The 18,409-nt window shown below is 40.2% G+C and overlaps 1 protein-coding gene across 3 annotated transcripts in view; it reads left to right on the plus strand.

Annotated features, from left to right (window-relative positions):
- The first annotated feature begins 9,760 nt into the window (after positions 1–9,760).
- CAPN3 (calpain 3) overlaps positions 9,761–18,409 on the plus strand; it is an 89,422-nt gene continuing 80,773 nt past the window's right edge. For 2 of the 3 annotated variants that reach the window (XM_069105844.1, XM_069105845.1), the window contains exon 1: positions 9,761–10,520. In XM_069105844.1, the coding sequence (XP_068961945.1) occupies positions 10,212–10,520 (309 nt within the window). In that variant the 5' untranslated portion in view covers positions 9,761–10,211. The remainder of the gene's footprint in view (positions 10,521–18,409) is intronic. The other variant, XM_069105846.1, reaches the window with a different exon arrangement.

Genomic DNA, 18,409 nt, shown 5'->3' on the forward strand with positions numbered 1-18,409 from the left:
GGGTGTGGAAAATTGCATGTGCTGTCAGCCTTGGTTAAAGGGTTGGTTAGTCATGCTGAAATGCTTTCTTCCCCCTCCCCACCCCTGCCTCCCCTGGGCATTTTTTCTTTTATTCTTTGTTGCAAGGGATAGCTTGCTGGGTAAGGGAGGAGGGAAAATATATTCAGAAATGAAGTGATATAAAAACAAAAGATGCAATGAAAGTTTAAAACTTTTTTAAAATCCCACTACACTTAGAGTTCCTATTGAATGATCTAGGATTGTGATTTAAAGTTCTCTCAACTATGTGTGTCATGCATGTGTCTCATGCACGTGTGTCCTGTTGCCTCAGTTAGAGTGTAAGCTTGTGTAATGTTAATGGAATTTAAGATCTTCCCCACACATTAATAGGCATTATATGGAGCCCATTAAGGAAAGTTTGCTTAGGGGAGGCTTGATTATAGGAAGGCTTTTATACCTTTTGTTAATTTCTAATTAGGCACTGAGTCACTGAGTAATGAGGGTTGGGATGCCCTCTACCTCTAAAAAAGGGTATATATACCCTGAGGTTAGCATTTTGCTTTAGGGCTCATTCATTGCAAGAGTGTTCTTGTGATTTGACCAGATGAGACTCTGGGTAGCCATTAAGGGAGCCCCCCCTTTGGAAAAACCCAGATATCAGTGCTTCTCTCTCTGCTAACTATGTATGTATTGCCTTGGTCAGACAGATAGATCTATCTGTTGATTTGTGCTAATTTCTCAAACAGTTAGAAGCTCTGTCTGTTGGTCTTTATTTCTCTGCTTGTATTTTCTCTGAAGTTTAGGGTGCTGACTTTTCCCCTGAGCTAGTGAATGTAATTTTAAAAAGATTGTTGGCCCCAAACAGCTATCTTTCCTAGTAAAGCAGATCTAAGAACATGTGCTAGCAGCCATCCTGGCTATGGCAATATGGTTGATGCTGCAGCTTATCATGTACATATGTATGTACATGTACAGGGTGTCCCCAGAGTCTTAGTGCTGGTTTAAGTGTTTTGGAATATCCTACATATGTTTACATATACCCCTCATTATACTTCAGCATAATTCTCAGCATGTAATAAGCATTCAAAAAACACTTGTTGATGGACTGGTTTATTTTTTATTCACTCTGTTGCCACATTGCTTGGAATGTAGTGTTATCTCATACCTTAGACAGAATTGCCAGATGGTATCTGATCTACACTGTGATTGAATGATGCTAACAGCTAAGATTTGAGCTAATCCACATAGGTTCAGTGTTAAACAATTTATACCTTAAACCAACCACTTCCAGATTCCTTCCTTCTTTTATGTTTTTCTCATAGCACCCAAAGCTGAAAAACAATTTCCCAGCTTTTCCTCTCCTGTCTAGTTTGCAGAGTTCCAGAGTCAGAGAGCCCTCAAGGGCTTTTTTTTTTTTTTACTGAATAGTGAGATTAAGAACTATCTGTAGGTCTCTACTTCATGCTCCACTGAAACCACTAAGTAGCAGCCCACCTCACTGTATGTCCGTTATTCCATTTATAAGGATCATGTTAGAGGGAGGCTAATGAGTGCATGGGCAGCTAGCTGATACAATGGATAGGATACCAGGCCTAGAATTAGGATGTCTCATCTTCCTGAGTTCAAATCTGGCCTCAGACATTTATTAGCTGTATGATCCTGGACAAGTCATTTAATCCTGTTTGCCTCAGTTTCCTCATCTGTAAAAGAAACTGGAAAAGGACATGGCAAACCACTCCCATAGCCTTGCTAAGAAAACCCCAAAATGGGGTCATGAAGAGTCAGACAAAACTGAAAATGACTAAACAACAACAAGTACGTTTTTACCTGAGGAAATGCTCCTACTTTGGTTCATTTATCATAGGCTTCTAGATCTAAAACAGGAAAGGAACTCAGAAGCCATTGAGTTCAACCTCCTTATTTTACAGAGGCTGGAACTGGGGCAGAGGAAAGCAAAATGACTTGCCCAAGGTCTCAGAGGTGGTGTAAGATTCGAACCCAGGTTCCCTGTCTCTATTCTGCTACCCTCTCTCTTAATATACAGAAGCCTTTGATGAGATAAGATTGGAGGAGGGAAAGAGTCTATTAGCCCTTCTGCTTTTATCATTCCTTGCCCTTTGTGTTTTTTATACTTGATCATGTTTCTAAAACTAGTCAACAGAGAAAGCTGTGCAAGGCCAGTGAGTTCCACAGCTGTTGGCTCATCAGTTGCCTTACTCAGACTGATATTCGATATGAGGTTTTCTTTATGAAGTTTCAAGGGCCTGAATTCAGCATGAGTCAGATAAAGAACATTTTAACAGATATTTTAACACCCTCCCCCCAAAAAATGAATGTTATATATCTGTTGGGGTTTTGGATGCTGAAGAATAAATCAAGTCTGTTGTGTGACCTGGGGCAGACCACTTCACTATACAGCTTAGCTTAACTATTTTTTAATACTTTTTTTTTTTTTGCTTTTTGGAAGGGGGAAGGCAGGGCTATTGGGGTTAAGTGACTTGCCCAAGGTCACACGGCTAGTACATGTCAAGTGTCTGAGGCTGGATTTGAACTCAGGTCCTCCTGACTCCAGGGCCAGTGCTCTATTCACTGCCCTTAGTTTAACTATTAAATTAAAGGGTTAGATTGCATAATCATCTAATGTCCCTTTCTGCTCTAAAATTGATTAGTTCTAGTATTTTTTGTGGGATTATAGATTGAGAGCTGGAAGGGACCCTTACTGTTGAGTCATTTTCAGTTGTGTCTGACTCTTCATAACCCCATTTGGGGTTTTCTTGGCAGAGATACTGGAATGGTTTGCCATTTCCTTCTCCAGTTTGTTTGACAGATGAGGAAACTGAGTCAAACAGGGTTAAGTGACATGCCCAAGGTCACACAGATAGTAAAGGTCTGAGGCCAGATTTAAACTTAGGTCTCCAGACTACAGGCCCTCTGCACTCTAGGATCTAGTCCAATTCTTGTTTTATTGATGAAAAACAGTGAGATTCAGGTACCTTAAGTGATTAGCACAAGGACACGTAAGAAGTGGCAGAGCTGAAATAAAAACTCAGGTGTTCTGACCCCAATTTCAGCATTCTTTGTACCATACCATATTGCATTTGCATCTAGGAGGCACAGTGCACAGAACCCTGGGCCTGGAGTCAGGAAGACTTGTCTTATTGAGCTCAAATCTGTTTTATCTCACTACATTGCTCATCACCCTTTGAAGGAAAGACGCCATACATCCCTCAGACCAGGGTCCCTACTTGTAGCTCAAATCCCTCAGACTTCTCTAGACTCCAGGGACAGGAAAATACCACTTTGATCCTGTATCTCCCTATTGAGTTCTGTGGGGCAACTGTATTTTTAAGCTACCATGTCCTTTTCCCATATCTGCTGCCACAGTGAAGATGCAGATTCCATGTTTGGTATGTGTATAAAATACCCCCATTCCTTCAGATTCCTTCCAGATGGCAGGATGTCACATTGAAGAAGACTGCGAATAGTTTGGGTAACAGAAGCAATATAAAGGCACCCAACAATTTCCGGAGTTTAAGAGTTCAACTACACATCAGCTGTTCTATCTGAAAGCCTTCTGGGTAAGGGGATTCCCATGGGAACACCAAGCATTCCTCTCTGCTTCTAGGATTTCCATTTGCAGAACATTCAGGATACCCAGCATTATCCAGAGGCCATTATGTGCATAAGATAATGTTTCAGACCTGTTTGTGGGAGGGGGGGGGGGGGGGGGGAACCATCAGTAGCTCCAAAGGGGAAAAAGTATTAGCAAAAGTTGAGCTGCTATCTGATTATAAAAGATATATACATACATATCTATTATTTACACATACACACACATGTAAAATGTATATATGTATACACATATACACAAAGGTACAGATGTGTGTATCTATATACTTGTGTGTGCATGCATATATGTATTGTATATATTATTTATATACAGGTATATACATATGTATTATATACACATGCATGTGTGTGAGTGTGTGTGCATATATATTTATAATAAGATAGCAACCTGACTTTTGCTAATACCCTTCCTCCTCTGAAGCTGCTAATGAAATTTCTGGGCTAAAATTTTTTTACACATATAATGACTACTAGAATAATGTTGGGTATGCTGAGTGATCTGTGACATATATACATATATACATACATATGTGTATGCACTGTGTGGTTATATATGTATGTGACATACACAAACAACCACATACATATATGTGTGTACATATATGTATATGTGTGTTTTGCATATGTATACATACACTATGTCTTCTCCTTCCTCCCATAATGTGCCAAGTTATATATATATATATACATACATATATAATTAGATAGATAGATAGATAGACAGACAGACAGACAGACAGATAGATAGATAGATAGATAGATAGAGATATTTGGCACATATATATATATATATATATATATGTTTGTTTGCATTACGGGAGAAAGGAGAAGACATAGTGTACTAGAATCTACCAAAGTGGTGTCCGATGATATATCTACGTGTCTTGTAACAACCCTTGATAAAAGGGTTACTATAGCAGATGCTACCAAAAGGAGACAGCTGCTTCTTAGAGATTTATTCCCCTTCATAGCTGGTATTCTCAGGTTCCTCTCCTAACTGGACCTTCTGAGCTAGGGAGGCATTCTCCTGACTTGGCACCTTTGCTTAAGCTGCTTTCTATGGCTGGGACATCCTCCCTTCCCTTCTTTGCATGTTAATTTCCCACCTATCCTTTGGAGCCTACCTTTTCAGAGAAGCTTTTCTCAATCTTCCTCATCAAATATAATCTTCTCCCTTGTATTTCACATAGAACTTAGTTCTGTAACTCTCAAGCATACTTATATAATATTGCATTGATTATTTGTGTTTATGTTTCATCCTCCTTCTAGACTATAACTTCTTGTCTTAACTCTGTATCATTCCTAGTCATCTGGTATGGTGCTCCGCATATAGTAGGTGCTTAATGTATGCTTGTTGAGTATGGTTGAAAGGGAACAGTGGACTATAAATATTACAATTAAGGACCCTGAAATTATTCTTTCTTCATTTTCAAAGAGAACCAATGTCATCAGGAGGGTGATATTTTGACTTGCAAATGAATAGGATTTAAGTGAGGTAGAACTGTGCAAAGTCAAAAGCCTCACTCTCTCCCCTAGAGTCATTGGAATCCAGTGGCAAGACACAGGTCGAGATGACTGAAGATGGCCCAGGATGCAGTGGGCGACTTTGGTCCCTTTAAACTAATTCCAGGTCTCAGTTTGTCGGAGGAAACACCCATTTAGTAATTAAAGGCTAATCAAGAATTGAGGGAAAAGATGGTCTCGTTTGCCATTTTTTTTAAGGGCCTGAGATAAGTGCTTACCAAATCTTTCGTATCAAAAGAAGCATACTCTCACTTTGTATATACCAAACCTTTGACTGAAAGTCTGGAGACCTGGATTTAAGTGCCATTAACTAATTGTGTAAATTTAAAGAAATCATTGTGCCTCTGTAGGCCTCAGTTTTCTTATCAGTTAAATAAAAAGGGCCTTATTAGATGAGCCCCACTTCACCCTGACCCTTAGACCCCCTATGCTATTATATGTCAGGTGCCACCTGCCCTACCATCACTCCCCAAAGTTGTCATGGCCTTACCATCCATCCTGTTGCTTTCCTTGCCAGAACCTAGGTCCTTCCTGGCCTTTCCATCTGCCATGAACCAAACATGAATGTAAGCTTTCTTTATGTATTTCCTCCACTAATTAGAATGTGAGCTCCTTGAGATATCTCCTTGAGAACAGGAGTCATCTCGATTTTCTATTTGTATCCTTAGCATTAAACACAGAGTTGGCACACAGTAAGCATTGAATAAAGACTTTTATTCCCCTCCAGACTCTCTCTGCTACTTTTCCCACCATTCTCCCAGATGGATACTTTCTTTCCCATCCACCCCTCCCAAAATTTTTTTTCTGCTTCCTTTTATGTATTATCTTCCATTGGAACATAAGCTCCTTAAGGGCAGGAACTTTATTTTCTTTTGTATAGTTCCCAGCACTTAGCATAGTGCCTAGGACATGTAAGTGTGTAAAAAATGCAGGTGATTATTGCTGTTGTTGCTGTTTTTTATTCCATCCCTTCCAGCCCTAAGATCCTGTAGTTTACCTATAATTATACTTGTCTTTATACTTTGAGGGATCTGTTATCTCTCTAACATTCTCTCTGATGTTGGTTATTTATGTTTATGTCTTATCCCATTTCTAGACTATAAGTCCTGTGAGAACCAAATCTTATCTAAACTTTGTATCTTTCCCAGCATCTTACATAGTGCTCTGCATACAGTAGGTGCTTAATATGTGTTTGCTGAGTATTGTTGAATCACAACCCATCCATGCCTGCCTTTCCTGTAGGATTCTTATCCATATCTTTCCATAAATCCATCACACAGGGGGATGCTATGAGCCTTCTCTAGATCTTTTGTCATTATGTGGTTACTAATGAAATATGCAGGCTGCCCATTAGGCAACTGATGGTAAAGAGCACTGGGCATGGAGTCAAGAGAGACTTGAGTTCAAATTTGGTCTCAGATACTTACTACTTGTATGACCCCAGGCAAGTCACTTAATCTCTGCCTCAGTTTCCTCAGATGTGAAGGGGGATAATACTAGCATCTACCTCCCTGAGTTGTTGTGAGGATCCAGTAAGATATTTGCAAGGCATTTAACCCAGTGCCTGGCACATAGTAGGAGCTTAATAAATGCTTGTTCCCTTCCTGTCAGTTATCCCTCTGTGTAACTAGCTCATCCTTTTTTTCAGTTACCCCTTTCTCTGAATCTATCCTTTATGTCACTTCTTCACAATTCTCCATTTGTAATGTTTATCTTACAAAACCTTTCACAGCTTTTCTCCATCTATCTTTCCAGTGTCACTGGATGTTACTCCCCCTCCCATACTCTGTAATTCAGATAAACTGGTCTTCTTTCCATTCCTTACACATGACACTTGATATCTTCTCTCTGTTTCTTTGTACTAGCCATAGACACCCATACTTTCAATGTATTCCTTCATTTTTCAAATTTGTCTCATAGAATCCCTCTCTTCCTTCAAGATGCAGTCATACACAGGTCAAGACACTGTGATGACATTGGTCCTCTGAGAACGAAGGGCAACAACAATGATATTTTTGTGATGGTAAATTATGCTATCTTTTGTCCCGATTCTTACTGAGCCTTTAGTCACTGAATGGGCATTGCCTCAGAAAAATTGAGACCTGGAAAAGACCCTAATATTTTTTTAAAATTTTTATATTAGTCATATTGTAAAGAAGAATTGGAACCAATGGGGTGAACCATGAGAAAGAAGAAACAAAACAACAGCAACAAAAAAGAGAGCAAATAGTATGCTTTGATCTGCATTCAGACTCCATAGTTCTTTCTGTGGATGTGGATAGCATTTTCCGTCATGAGTCTCGGTGTTCTCTTAGATCCTTGAATTGCTGGGAACAGCCAAGTCTATTAAAGTCAGTCATCATCCAGCGTGACTGTTATCATGTACGATGTTCTCCTGTCTCTGCTCATTTCACTCAGCATCAGTTTATGTAAGCCTTTCCAGGTTTTTCTGAAGTCTGCCTGCTCATCATTGCTTAGAGTACAATAATATTCCATTACAGGGGCAGCTAGGTGGCACAGTGAATAGAGCACCAGGCCTGTAGTCAGGAGGACCTGAGCTCAAATCTGGCCTCAGACACTTCACACACACACACACACACACACACACAAACTAGCTGTGTGACCTTGGGCAAGCCACTTAACCCCAATTGCCCTCCCCCAAAAAGGCAATAAAAAATAAATAATATTCCACTACATTTATATACCACAACTTGTTCAGCCATTCCCCAATTGATGGGCTTCCCCTAAATTTCCAACTCTTTGCCACCCACAAAAATTGCTACTATAGATATTTTTGTACATGTGGGTCCTTTTTCCATTTTTATGATCTCTTTGGAATATAGACCTAGTGTCCTAGATATTGCTGGGTCAAAGTGTATGCACAGTTTTATAGCCCTTTGGGCATAGTTCCAAATTACTCTCCAAAATGGTAGTATCAGTTCACAACTCCACCAACAATGCATTGCTGTTCCAATTTTCCCACATCTTCTCTAACATTTATCATTTTCCTGTTTTGTCATGTTAGACAATCTAATAGGTGTGAGGTAGTACCTCAGAGTTGCTTTGATTTGAATTTCTCTAAACAACAGCGGTTTAGAGCACTTTTTCATATGACTATAGATAGCTTTAATTTGAAAGACCTTAATTTAGAAAGGCTAAGGTCACCCACTGCATCTCAGGCCATTACCAATCATCTTGATTCTTGTCTTATCACTGCACTTTAATGACTCTAAAGAAAAGAGTGAGCACTTTACAAAGTGCTGTCTCAGTTAAATCCACAAGTCAAGATATCACCCTCTTGATGTCATTGGTCCTTGTTGATGAAAAGATGAATAACAAGTATCACCTTTTACATGAACCTTTTTCTAATCCTCTCAACTGCTAGTGTCCTCCCTCTTAAATTACTTTGCATTAATGAATTTGTATTATTTTTATTTTTATTCTATATATACTTAAAAATGTATTTCTCTCCCCTTCCCACCATTAGAAAGTAAGATTCTTTCAAAGAGGGGTTGGTTCTGTCCTTGTATCTTTAACACAACATAATTTCTAGCACATATTAGAAACTTAATAAATACTTGTCCATTGATTGATGACATATGGGGTAGATGTGGAGGTAGAGGTAGAAAAGGGAGTGTGTTTTAGGCAGAGGGGATGGCATGGGCAAAACTACTGAAGATAAAACTGGGAAGCTATGTCCAGGGACACCCAGTCATTTTTCATCTCCAGAGCCATTCAGTCTGTTGGCCAAGTAGCCACTGATCCCATTGGGGCCTCTGCCCTCCCTGTGACCAGTTTATTCAGGATGCCTTTCTAGATCTTAAGTCAGTTCCCTAAAATGGGATTCCTGAGAAACCAAGTGAGACCCACTTTACCCCACACTTTGGCTGACCTGCCAGAGTTGACTGTTCCAGGGAGATCATGGGAACATGAGTGGGAGGGAGTTTTCTTAGCAAAGGAGCTCAGCCTGTATGTAGATCCTTCCAAACTAAGGTAATCCCACCAAAATTTTGTGTAGAAGAGATATCAGCTACAGCTCCAGATTTTGTTCTTCAATCATTTTTCAGTTGTATTTGACCCCTTGTAACCCCATTTGGAGTTTTCTTGGCAAAGATACTGGAGTAGTTTGCCATTTCCTTCTCTAGCTCATTTGAAAGATGAGGAAACTGAGGCAAAGAAGGTTAAGTGACTTGCCCAGGGTCACACAACTGGTAAGTGTCTGAGGCCAGATTTAAACTCAGGGAGATGAGACTTTCTGACTTCAGAACTGGTACTCTATCCACTATGTCACCTAGCCACCATCTCGCGATAGCATTCTACTATCCCATCAGAATCTTAGAAATGAAAAATGTACATTGTCAAAGAGAATATGTTTCTCCAGAATTCAAGAAATCAACATTCTTCCTTGCTCTCTTTTCTCACTATAGGTTTTCATAAATTGACTATTAGATGGCACTATTTCCTGTTCAATGACACCTCAGCGATTCTTCTCAGTCAATTGCTTCCTCCACTAATTTCAAACATGCTATTTAGCCTGTCCATGAACTACAAGCCTTACAGTGATATAGACTCATAGAAATTTCCCTAGCCAAGTCACTCTTCTTTGGAGTAAGACAACTTAGAAAACAGCCTCCTGCTAGCCTCTCTCTTGTGCTCACATGCATTAACTTTCTTCATGTTTATTTTTAGTTGTCCTGGCTCAAGCTTCTCCGAGCCCCTGATACAGACACGCACACTCTCCTTCTCTCTGGCATACATGCTCCTGCTAAGAACCCCTGAGATAAAAGTGACTTTTCTTGTTCCTTGATCAGGAAAAAAAAAAAAAAGTCTTAGCTACAGGGAACCATAGGATGACACTAAGCTATTTGATCTGGATATGTGCAGAACAGCTATCCAGAGAGCTTTAAAATTTTGACGTCTCGATGTTGACGTCTCTCAAAGGACAAAACCTTCGGTTGAGCAGCACGAACTTCCTCTTTATTGTTGCTTCCTTTTCTTGGAGGTAACACTATCTTTATCTCTTTCAAAAACTTCTTTTCCTTCTTAATTTGCCAGTGATGCCAGCAGTCATTAAAGCTTCAGTGGCTCAGCCGACAAGGGCTGGGCCACTCTCCCCAGGACTGGTTCCTCCTCCAGCCCATGCCTCAACCACCGATACTGGTGGAGTGAATTCTGGGGGCATCTATTCAGCTATTATCAGTCGGAATTTCCCTATTATTGGAGTGAAGGAAAAGTCTTTTGAGCAGCTACACAAGAAATGTCTGGAAAAGAAGGCTCTCTATGTGGATCCTGATTTCCCGCCTGATGAGACCTCACTCTTCTACAGTCAGAAGTTCCCCATCCAGTTTGTCTGGAAGAGACCACCGGTGAGTAGCTTGCTATTTTCTGTTCTCAAAGAAGGTTCTTGCACTCACTGCCTCCACCCCATTCAGCTGTCACCACTGCACATGTGCGCTAGAGGAGGGCATCCTCTAAATTGTTATGTTGGATTCTTCTCCCAAATCTGAAGGAGGAAGGAGGGAAGTGTGTAATCTTGGCTACAGCTAAGTTCCAGAAATATCAACAGCAAGAGGGATTTAGGACCTTATTTTCTTTTTAAAATTAATATTACTTGCTTTTTGTAATTGGAGCTCTGCCTTAACTTATTGGAAAAAAGGAAATGCTATCTATTTTTTCCAAGTAAATCCTACTCAATGTAGCTCCACTCTCTTCTCTTTAATGTTTTGATTTGGGTTTTTTCTTGTTTTGTTTTGTTTGGAAGGAGTCCTTCACTTTCTCAGGTAGAAATCATATTGGTCATTTAATCTGCCCTTGTAATGTGTTTCTTAAACATATTACTCTGAAAAACTGAGACACCAGAAAAAATTAATTGTGAGTAAACTTCTCATCAATAGTCACACATTTCCTAGCACCACGGAATATTGAGTTGGAAAGGAAAATGCCTGCTCCTATTCCCTCATATTACAGACAGGACACTTGAGGTCCAGAGAGGTCAAATGAACTTATTCAAAATTCACTAACTGGTCAGTAGTAGCACCAGGATTAAACCTAGCCCTCAGAACTCCCATTTGGGACTTTTGCCTAACTTCTTATATTACTAATTTTCACTAACCTACATAAAAGAAAATGAGTATACACTCCTTTCCTTCACTGCTCACTCCTGTTCTTCCACCAACATGATGCTTATTCTCTGTTATTCATCAGCCATGAATAATGATTTCATTTTCTCTGAAAGAGGGAGAAAGTTCTTCTCATCTAAACCTATGTGTTTTGATAATTAATGTGAGCTCCTCTCCCATCAGGACAATGTATGGTGTGACATAGTGACCTCTCCTGGAGACTTCTCTGTTTGGGAGACAGGACTGGGAAGGAATCAGAATATGTTGAGCAGATGAGTATTAAATATCAGGAAATTAAGTGAATACTGTTCAATGACTGGGAGAGCCTTACTGCCAGGAAGCATTGACCCAGAGAATCCAATTTGGCATTTGCAGAGTGTGTTTTTGACTAGAAATGTTGGTGGATTTTATTTATATTTGAAATGTAAATCCAATCTAATCAAAATCAAAAGACATTAAGTTTGTATTCATGGGCAACTAAGTGGCATAGTGGATAGAGTGCCAGGCCTAGAGTCAGGAAGACTCGTGTTCCTGAATTCAGATCTGACCTCAGACAGTTCCTAGCTGTGTGACCCTGGGCAAATCACTAGACCCTGTTTGCCTCAGTTTCCTCATTTGTAAAATAAGCTGGAGAAGGAAAAGGCAAAGCACTCCAGTATCTTTGCCAAGAAAACCACTAATAGGTCACCAAGAGTCAGACATGACTCAAACTGACCAGCCAACGGCTCTGCCAGTTAGTGACATCAGTGTGACTGTATGAACTTATTAGCAACAGATGGCCTGGCTGGCCACAAATCTCTCTCTCTCTCTCTCTCTCTCTCTCTCTCTCTCTCTCTCTCTCTCTCTGTCTGTCTGTCTGTCTCTCTCTCTCTCTGTCTGTCTGTCTGTCTCTCTCTCTCTTTGTCTCTCTCTGTCTCTCTGTCTCTCTCTCTGTCTCTGTCTCTGTCTGTCTGTCTGTCTCTCTCTCTCTCACTCACTCTCTCTGTCTCTCTCTCTCCCCCTCTCTGTCTATGTCTGTCTCTCTCATCTACCCTTAGAGTAATTTTTTTTTATCCTTAATTGTGATTTCACTAGTATAGGGAGTTTTCAGTGAGAAACTTCCCCTACAGATACAAATTAGTATCTTCTCTGCCAAGCAGAGTTGAGGTCAGGATAGGAAGGGAGAAGGACAGTATGGCATAATGGATAGTGTTAAACTTAAGATTCAGAAAGACCTGAGTTCAAATCCTATTTCTATCACTTACTAGATATACACAACAACTCTGTGTCATAGTTTCTCATTTATAAAATGAGGACATTGGATTCGATAGTCTTTCAGGTGCCTTCCAGATTGTATGACCCTATTACCATTTTGTCCTGTCTACGTCTTGTTTCTTGTTTGTATGTTGTCTTCCCTATCAGACTATGAGCTCCTTGAGAGGGGGGACTGTCTTTAACCTTTCTTTGTATCCCTGGCACTTAACACAGAGTCTGGCCTATAGTAGGTGCTTAATCAATGGTCATTGGCTGACTGTGTGACCTTGATGGGCTGCAATTCCCTTAGCCATAAAATGTATCTATGTAGAGTATTTATATCACAGTCAGATAATTGTGAGGCTCACAATTATGATTACATATTATGTAATGGAAGATTACATATATGTAGTGGAAATCTGTGCATGTAGCTGGGATAAATCATGCTCATTCTCTCAGCTGAAACTCTTCTCAGTTTGCTTTTTCAATACCTTCCATGAGCTGGTCCACTAGAATGTGCTTTTCCACCAGGACACTGTCTGTTGTTGTTCAGCTGTTTCAGTCATGTCCCACTCTTCATGACTTCTTTTGGGGTTTTCTTGGCAAAATACTGGAATGGTTTACTATTTCCTTCTCCAGTCCATTTTACATATGAGAAAACTGAGTCAAACAGGGTTAAAGTGATTTGCCCAGGGTCACCCAGTTAAAAACTATCTGAGACTAGATTTGAACTAGGGATGATGAGTCTTCCTGACCGAGCCTAGGCTCAGTGCTCTATCTACCACACCACCTCACTGCCCTGATCTGACAGTAGTCTAAAATAATCTGGATAGAAATACTCCCATGAGATTCTTTTCTCTAAGAAGTTTGTTTTCCCAAAGAACCTACTAGATTGGTGCATTGATCTAAGGATACAGTGATAGCCTTTTAGGTTCTGACTCTGAGGTTGGGACCACATGAGATACTCAAAAGTCACTGAATATTTTTTTTTTTTTGGTGAGTCAATCTGAGTTAAGTGACTTGCCCAGAATCATAAAGTTAGTAAGCATCAAGTGTCTAAGGCCAGATTTGAACTCAAGTCCTCCTGATTCCAGGGCCAGTACTCTATTCACCTAACTGCCCCAAAGTCAATATCTAACACAAGGAGATTTACTTTGCCCTAACATGGCAAGGATATACAACAAGGATACAGTGGCATTTAGCTTTTTTTTCCCCCATATGGAAACCCATCCAGTCACTAGGTCATCAGGGTATGGCAGCTCTCCAGGTCTGAGACACCCACCAAGTCTGAAAGACCTACAGTGCACATAGCTAGGATTTTTTTGTGGCCCTAAATGACTCAGGTCCCAGGGGCAGCTTTGCCCTGCACCTACCCCATGCTGTCTGAGGAGTAGGGGTGGGATTAAAGGCGGGGAAGGGCACATATGAGGGAAGCTGGGACCAATCAAGACCTCAGGGACAGTTTTGTCTTCTTTTAGGTAAAGTTTCCCCCTGTTGTGAGTAGGAGAAAAGTTGCTGCATCAGGGAAACGCTGGTACTACAATACTCAACTTTTATATACGAGATGTAAAAATCATGCTTGTTGTCATACTAACACCTGTAAATTTGCCAGGAAACACCAGAGTGTTCTTCCCTCCTACATCTAGTCACACCATGATATAACCTTCTTTCTATGCAACCCCACATCCCTAAATACAGTTACACACACAGAGCAATCAACCTCTTCTGCCCAGAGTTACTGCATCTTCTTGGGCAGTGAGGAAATCCAGGATATTGTAACACATCCAGAACATTTTCAAGAAGTAACAGTGTTTCAACATGCAGAGAAATGGCAAGCTAAGCAGATATAGATGTATATATATATATATATATATATATATATATATATATATATATATATATATATATATACATCATATATCAACACACATAGAAATATATGTCCATATATCTCCACTGTAAACTGTAACCTGGTCTCTGTCAGAATTCTGCTAGGGGGAGAGAACTATTCCCATTGGATTAAGCAAGAATCGTTCTTTGGTTAGGTATGTATAGGGTTATTATATGTAGTGGGGGCAGAAGGACAGGAGGAAGAGAGTTGATCAGGAGATTCTTGATCAATTGATTTCCCCCAGCCCACTTTATGAAACTGGAGAATATAAGGGGCAGATAATAGAAACAATGAGGTCTTAAATGAAATAAAATGTTTACTGATTCAAAGTGTGAAATTCTTCAGTGAACTTGGAACCAGAGGGAGTGGGCAGATAGGTGACTCCATGGATAGAAAGCTGGGCCTGGAGTCAAAAAAACCTGAGTTCAAATCAAACCCTTGACACTTAGTAACTGTGTGACGCTGGTCAAATCACTTAACCTCTGTTTGCCTTAATCCATTGGAAAAGGAAATGGCAAACCACTCCAGCATCTTTGCCAAGAAAACCCCTTGGTGTGCTATAGTCCATGAGGTCATGAAGAGTCAGACAAGACTAAACAACAACAACCTGGAGGGAGAGAAAAACTCAAGGAAGAAGCAGACATATAGAGGAGCTGGGCCCTCAATTATCTTCCTATCCTCAGATTTCATCCACAGAGAAATTTCCTAGAGTCTCTAGTGTGTTAAGCTAGGGACATGATCAAGGCACCAGTTCTTCTGTATATTGGCATCTTCTCAGACTTTCTCTCCCTCCAGATGCCACTGCCTGATAAGCATCTCTCTTCTCCCAAATTGTCACCAAATCCATAGTTCATGAAGGCTCAGAGCATCCACTCATTATCTTCTACCAATAAAGAAAGTCTTATGCAAATGGGTTTGAGGCCTGGCTTCAACTTAAACGATTTCCAAGCAGTAAGGTAAGTAACCAGAGTTGAAAGATTAGAGAAATACATAGGGTCAGCTTGCAATAACAGATGCATCCTAGAAAGAGGCTTCAGGGATTCCTAAATCTGCCTAGTGCTGTTGGAGAAATTAATTTCCAACCTAACAGTTTCAGCTTAGGCTCATTTTGCTCCAACACAGAACCTAAATAAGGTACTTACTAGCCTAAGTCAGGCCTACCCGTTATACACAGTCTTACTGATTTTTGTTGTTCAATTGTGTCCAGTTCTCCATCATCCCATTTGGGGTTTTCTTGGCAGAGATACTGGAATGGTTTGCCATTTCCTTCTTCAGCTCATTTTATAGATGGGAAAACTGAGACAAACGGGTGAAGTGACTTGCCCTAGTCACAGAGCTAGTAAGTGTCTGAGGCCAGATTTGAACTCAGGAAGATGAGTCTTCCTGACTCCAGGCCCAACACTCTAAGCACTGTGCCACCTAGCCACCCAGGCCTATTGATGGATGGGACTAAAAGTCATCTAGTCCAACCTTCCCCCCATTTTATAGATTAGGAAATCAAGGACAAGAGAGGTTATGTGACTAGCCACTTTTAGTAAGTGACCAAGCCAGCATTCAAACCCAAGACCTCTGACTCTAAAGCCAACCTATTTTCATCACTCTTGTCCCTAGGGAAAAAAGTTTTATTTTAGTAATCAACAGGCATGGTAGGCAACTGTTTCAGATCCTTTAAGCACTAGTAATTTAAGATTGCACGAAGACTTTTTGGGCACTCTGCATACAGCTTCAAAGTAAAAAATAATTCTTCCTCAACACAGCCATCAGTCATTTAATGAGGAATCATTTAAATACCTTCTCTGTGCCCAAGCCTCTTGTTTGGCACCGGAGATACAGATGAAAAAAGCATCTGCCTAAATTTCAGCTTCTTATATGATCTGCTTTTTATTTCTAAGTACTGAGGGATCCTTATGTGAAGATCCCCAGGAATCCTTAGTCTTTGGCTTCTCCAGTGGAATTCTCTCCTCTTTGGTACTTTTCCTTGCCCTTTTGAAGTTGAACCCTCTCTCTTTCTAGCTCTCTTTCACTTCCTTAAGCCTTGGTTCTTCTCAAATTTCCACTATTTTTTCCCCTGACTTGCTTTGTATAATTTTTAGAAAGAGGAAGAGGAGAGGTAGAAGAAGGGGATTTTCCATTTGGCCCTGGTTGCTAGCATTTCTGGAGTTCACTTCCTTGACTAGCTGAATCTTGCCAAAGACTTTAAGACCAGACTCTCATCTAGGCCTTCTTCAATTTTTTTTTCATGATGTAGACCCCTCTGGCAATCCAGTGAAGCCTATGAACCCTTTCTCAGAGTAATGTTTTTAAATAGAATAAAGTAAAATGAACAAGATTACAAAGAAAACTGATTATATTAAAATACAGTTATCAAAATATTTTTTAAATAAAGAAATTCATGGACCCTAGGTTAAGAAACTCTACTCTAGATTAAATATATCTTCCTTCTACTCCCTAATTACTAAAGAAATATAACTTCATACATTCCTTTGCTTTAATTTTGGTAAAGAGTGAAAATTAGTTTCTTTGTATGTATCTTATTCTGTCCTTCTAGAATAATCATCTCTTCTTTGACTTTATTATAATAAACAATTTTATTTCTCCTGGACTTGGTTTCCTTATTAGTGAAATGAAAGAATTAAACTAAACTTCTAAGATTCCTTTCATCTCTATGCTATCTTTCTATCCTTTGAGAATAACTTTCTTCTCTTTGACTTCACTATTGTAAGCAGCTGAGTTCTAAAATCCAGCCTTCTACGGAGTGAGAAAGCAGAATTCCTAGTCAGTGCTACTATCCTGGAGGGGAAAAGAATGGAATGAGTGACCTACAGTTGGAGGAAAAGCAAGGGACTAAGCTACAACATGAGAGAACTTTGCCTTTTACTATTGCCATGAGTTATTCATACAGTACAGGTTCAATGCGATGCTAGTTACTTTTTTAGTAACCCTAAGTTCATTTTCCTTCTAGCGGAAGTTCAGACTCTCAGGATAGATAGCATTATAAAGGCTGGAGGCCTGGAGTCTGCATGTACCCATGGCCTGAAAGTGAGACATAAATGCTGGGAGGGAAGGAGAATGTCTTATTAGCAATTACAAATTACTTTTCCTTGCAACGGATGTGACATTATGAGTCTTCAGAACTGTAGAGGATCCTGGGGGAATAAGATGGGACTCACCAGAGACAGAAGAAAATTGTATCAATTATTTATGAGCTACAGTGGGTTCTTCATGCATTTTCAATAAGACCAAATAAAAGCTGTTCTGTATCGAATGTAGCCCATATCATCTCTGGTTTCTTATCCCAACTGTCTCATTGGCAAGCCAGATCTCCAGAGCAAGAGTACGTCTTCCCCTTCAGCATTCTAGGGGTACCTCCTGACGGCTTGAGGGGTCTTTCTAATTCTCATGGCTCAAGTAACTCAATCAGTAAACATTTAATAAGTGTCTACTATGTATCAGGCACTGTGCTAAGAGCTGGAGATAAAGAAAGGCAAAAGATTGTTCCTGCTCTAGAAAGGGAGAGACCAACAACTATGTATGAACAAGTTATATACAGGATAAATAGGAATAATCAACAAAAGGAAGGCACTAGAATTAAGGGGGATTGGAAAGGCTTCCTGTGGAAGGCAGTATTTTAGCTGGTATTTGAAGGAAGCCAGGGAAGCCAAGAGGGGGAGATGAGGAGAAAGATCATTCGATGTATGAGAAGTTGAGAAAATGAGAAAATGCCCAGACCTGAGATGGAAAATGTTGTTCATAAAACAGTAAGGAGGCCCAAAGAGTACATGAGGGAGGGGGGAGATATAAAGTGCAAGGAGACTGGAAAGGTAGGAGGGCAGGGAGGTCATGAAGGGTTTTGAATGCCAAACAGAAGATTTTGTATTTGATCCTGGAGGTGATAGAAACCCACTGTTAGTTACTGAGTAAGAGGTGAGTACGCGTGCGTGCGTGCATGCATGCGTGTGTGTGTATGTGTGTGTGTGTGTGTGTGTGTGTGTGTGTGTGAGAGAGAGAGAGA

Source organism: Petaurus breviceps, unplaced genomic scaffold, assembly GCF_028583685.1.
Source record: "Petaurus breviceps papuanus isolate PSGF00001 unplaced genomic scaffold, PetGlider_PUasm1.0 77, whole genome shotgun sequence".
Lineage (NCBI taxonomy): Eukaryota > Metazoa > Chordata > Mammalia > Diprotodontia > Petauridae > Petaurus > Petaurus breviceps.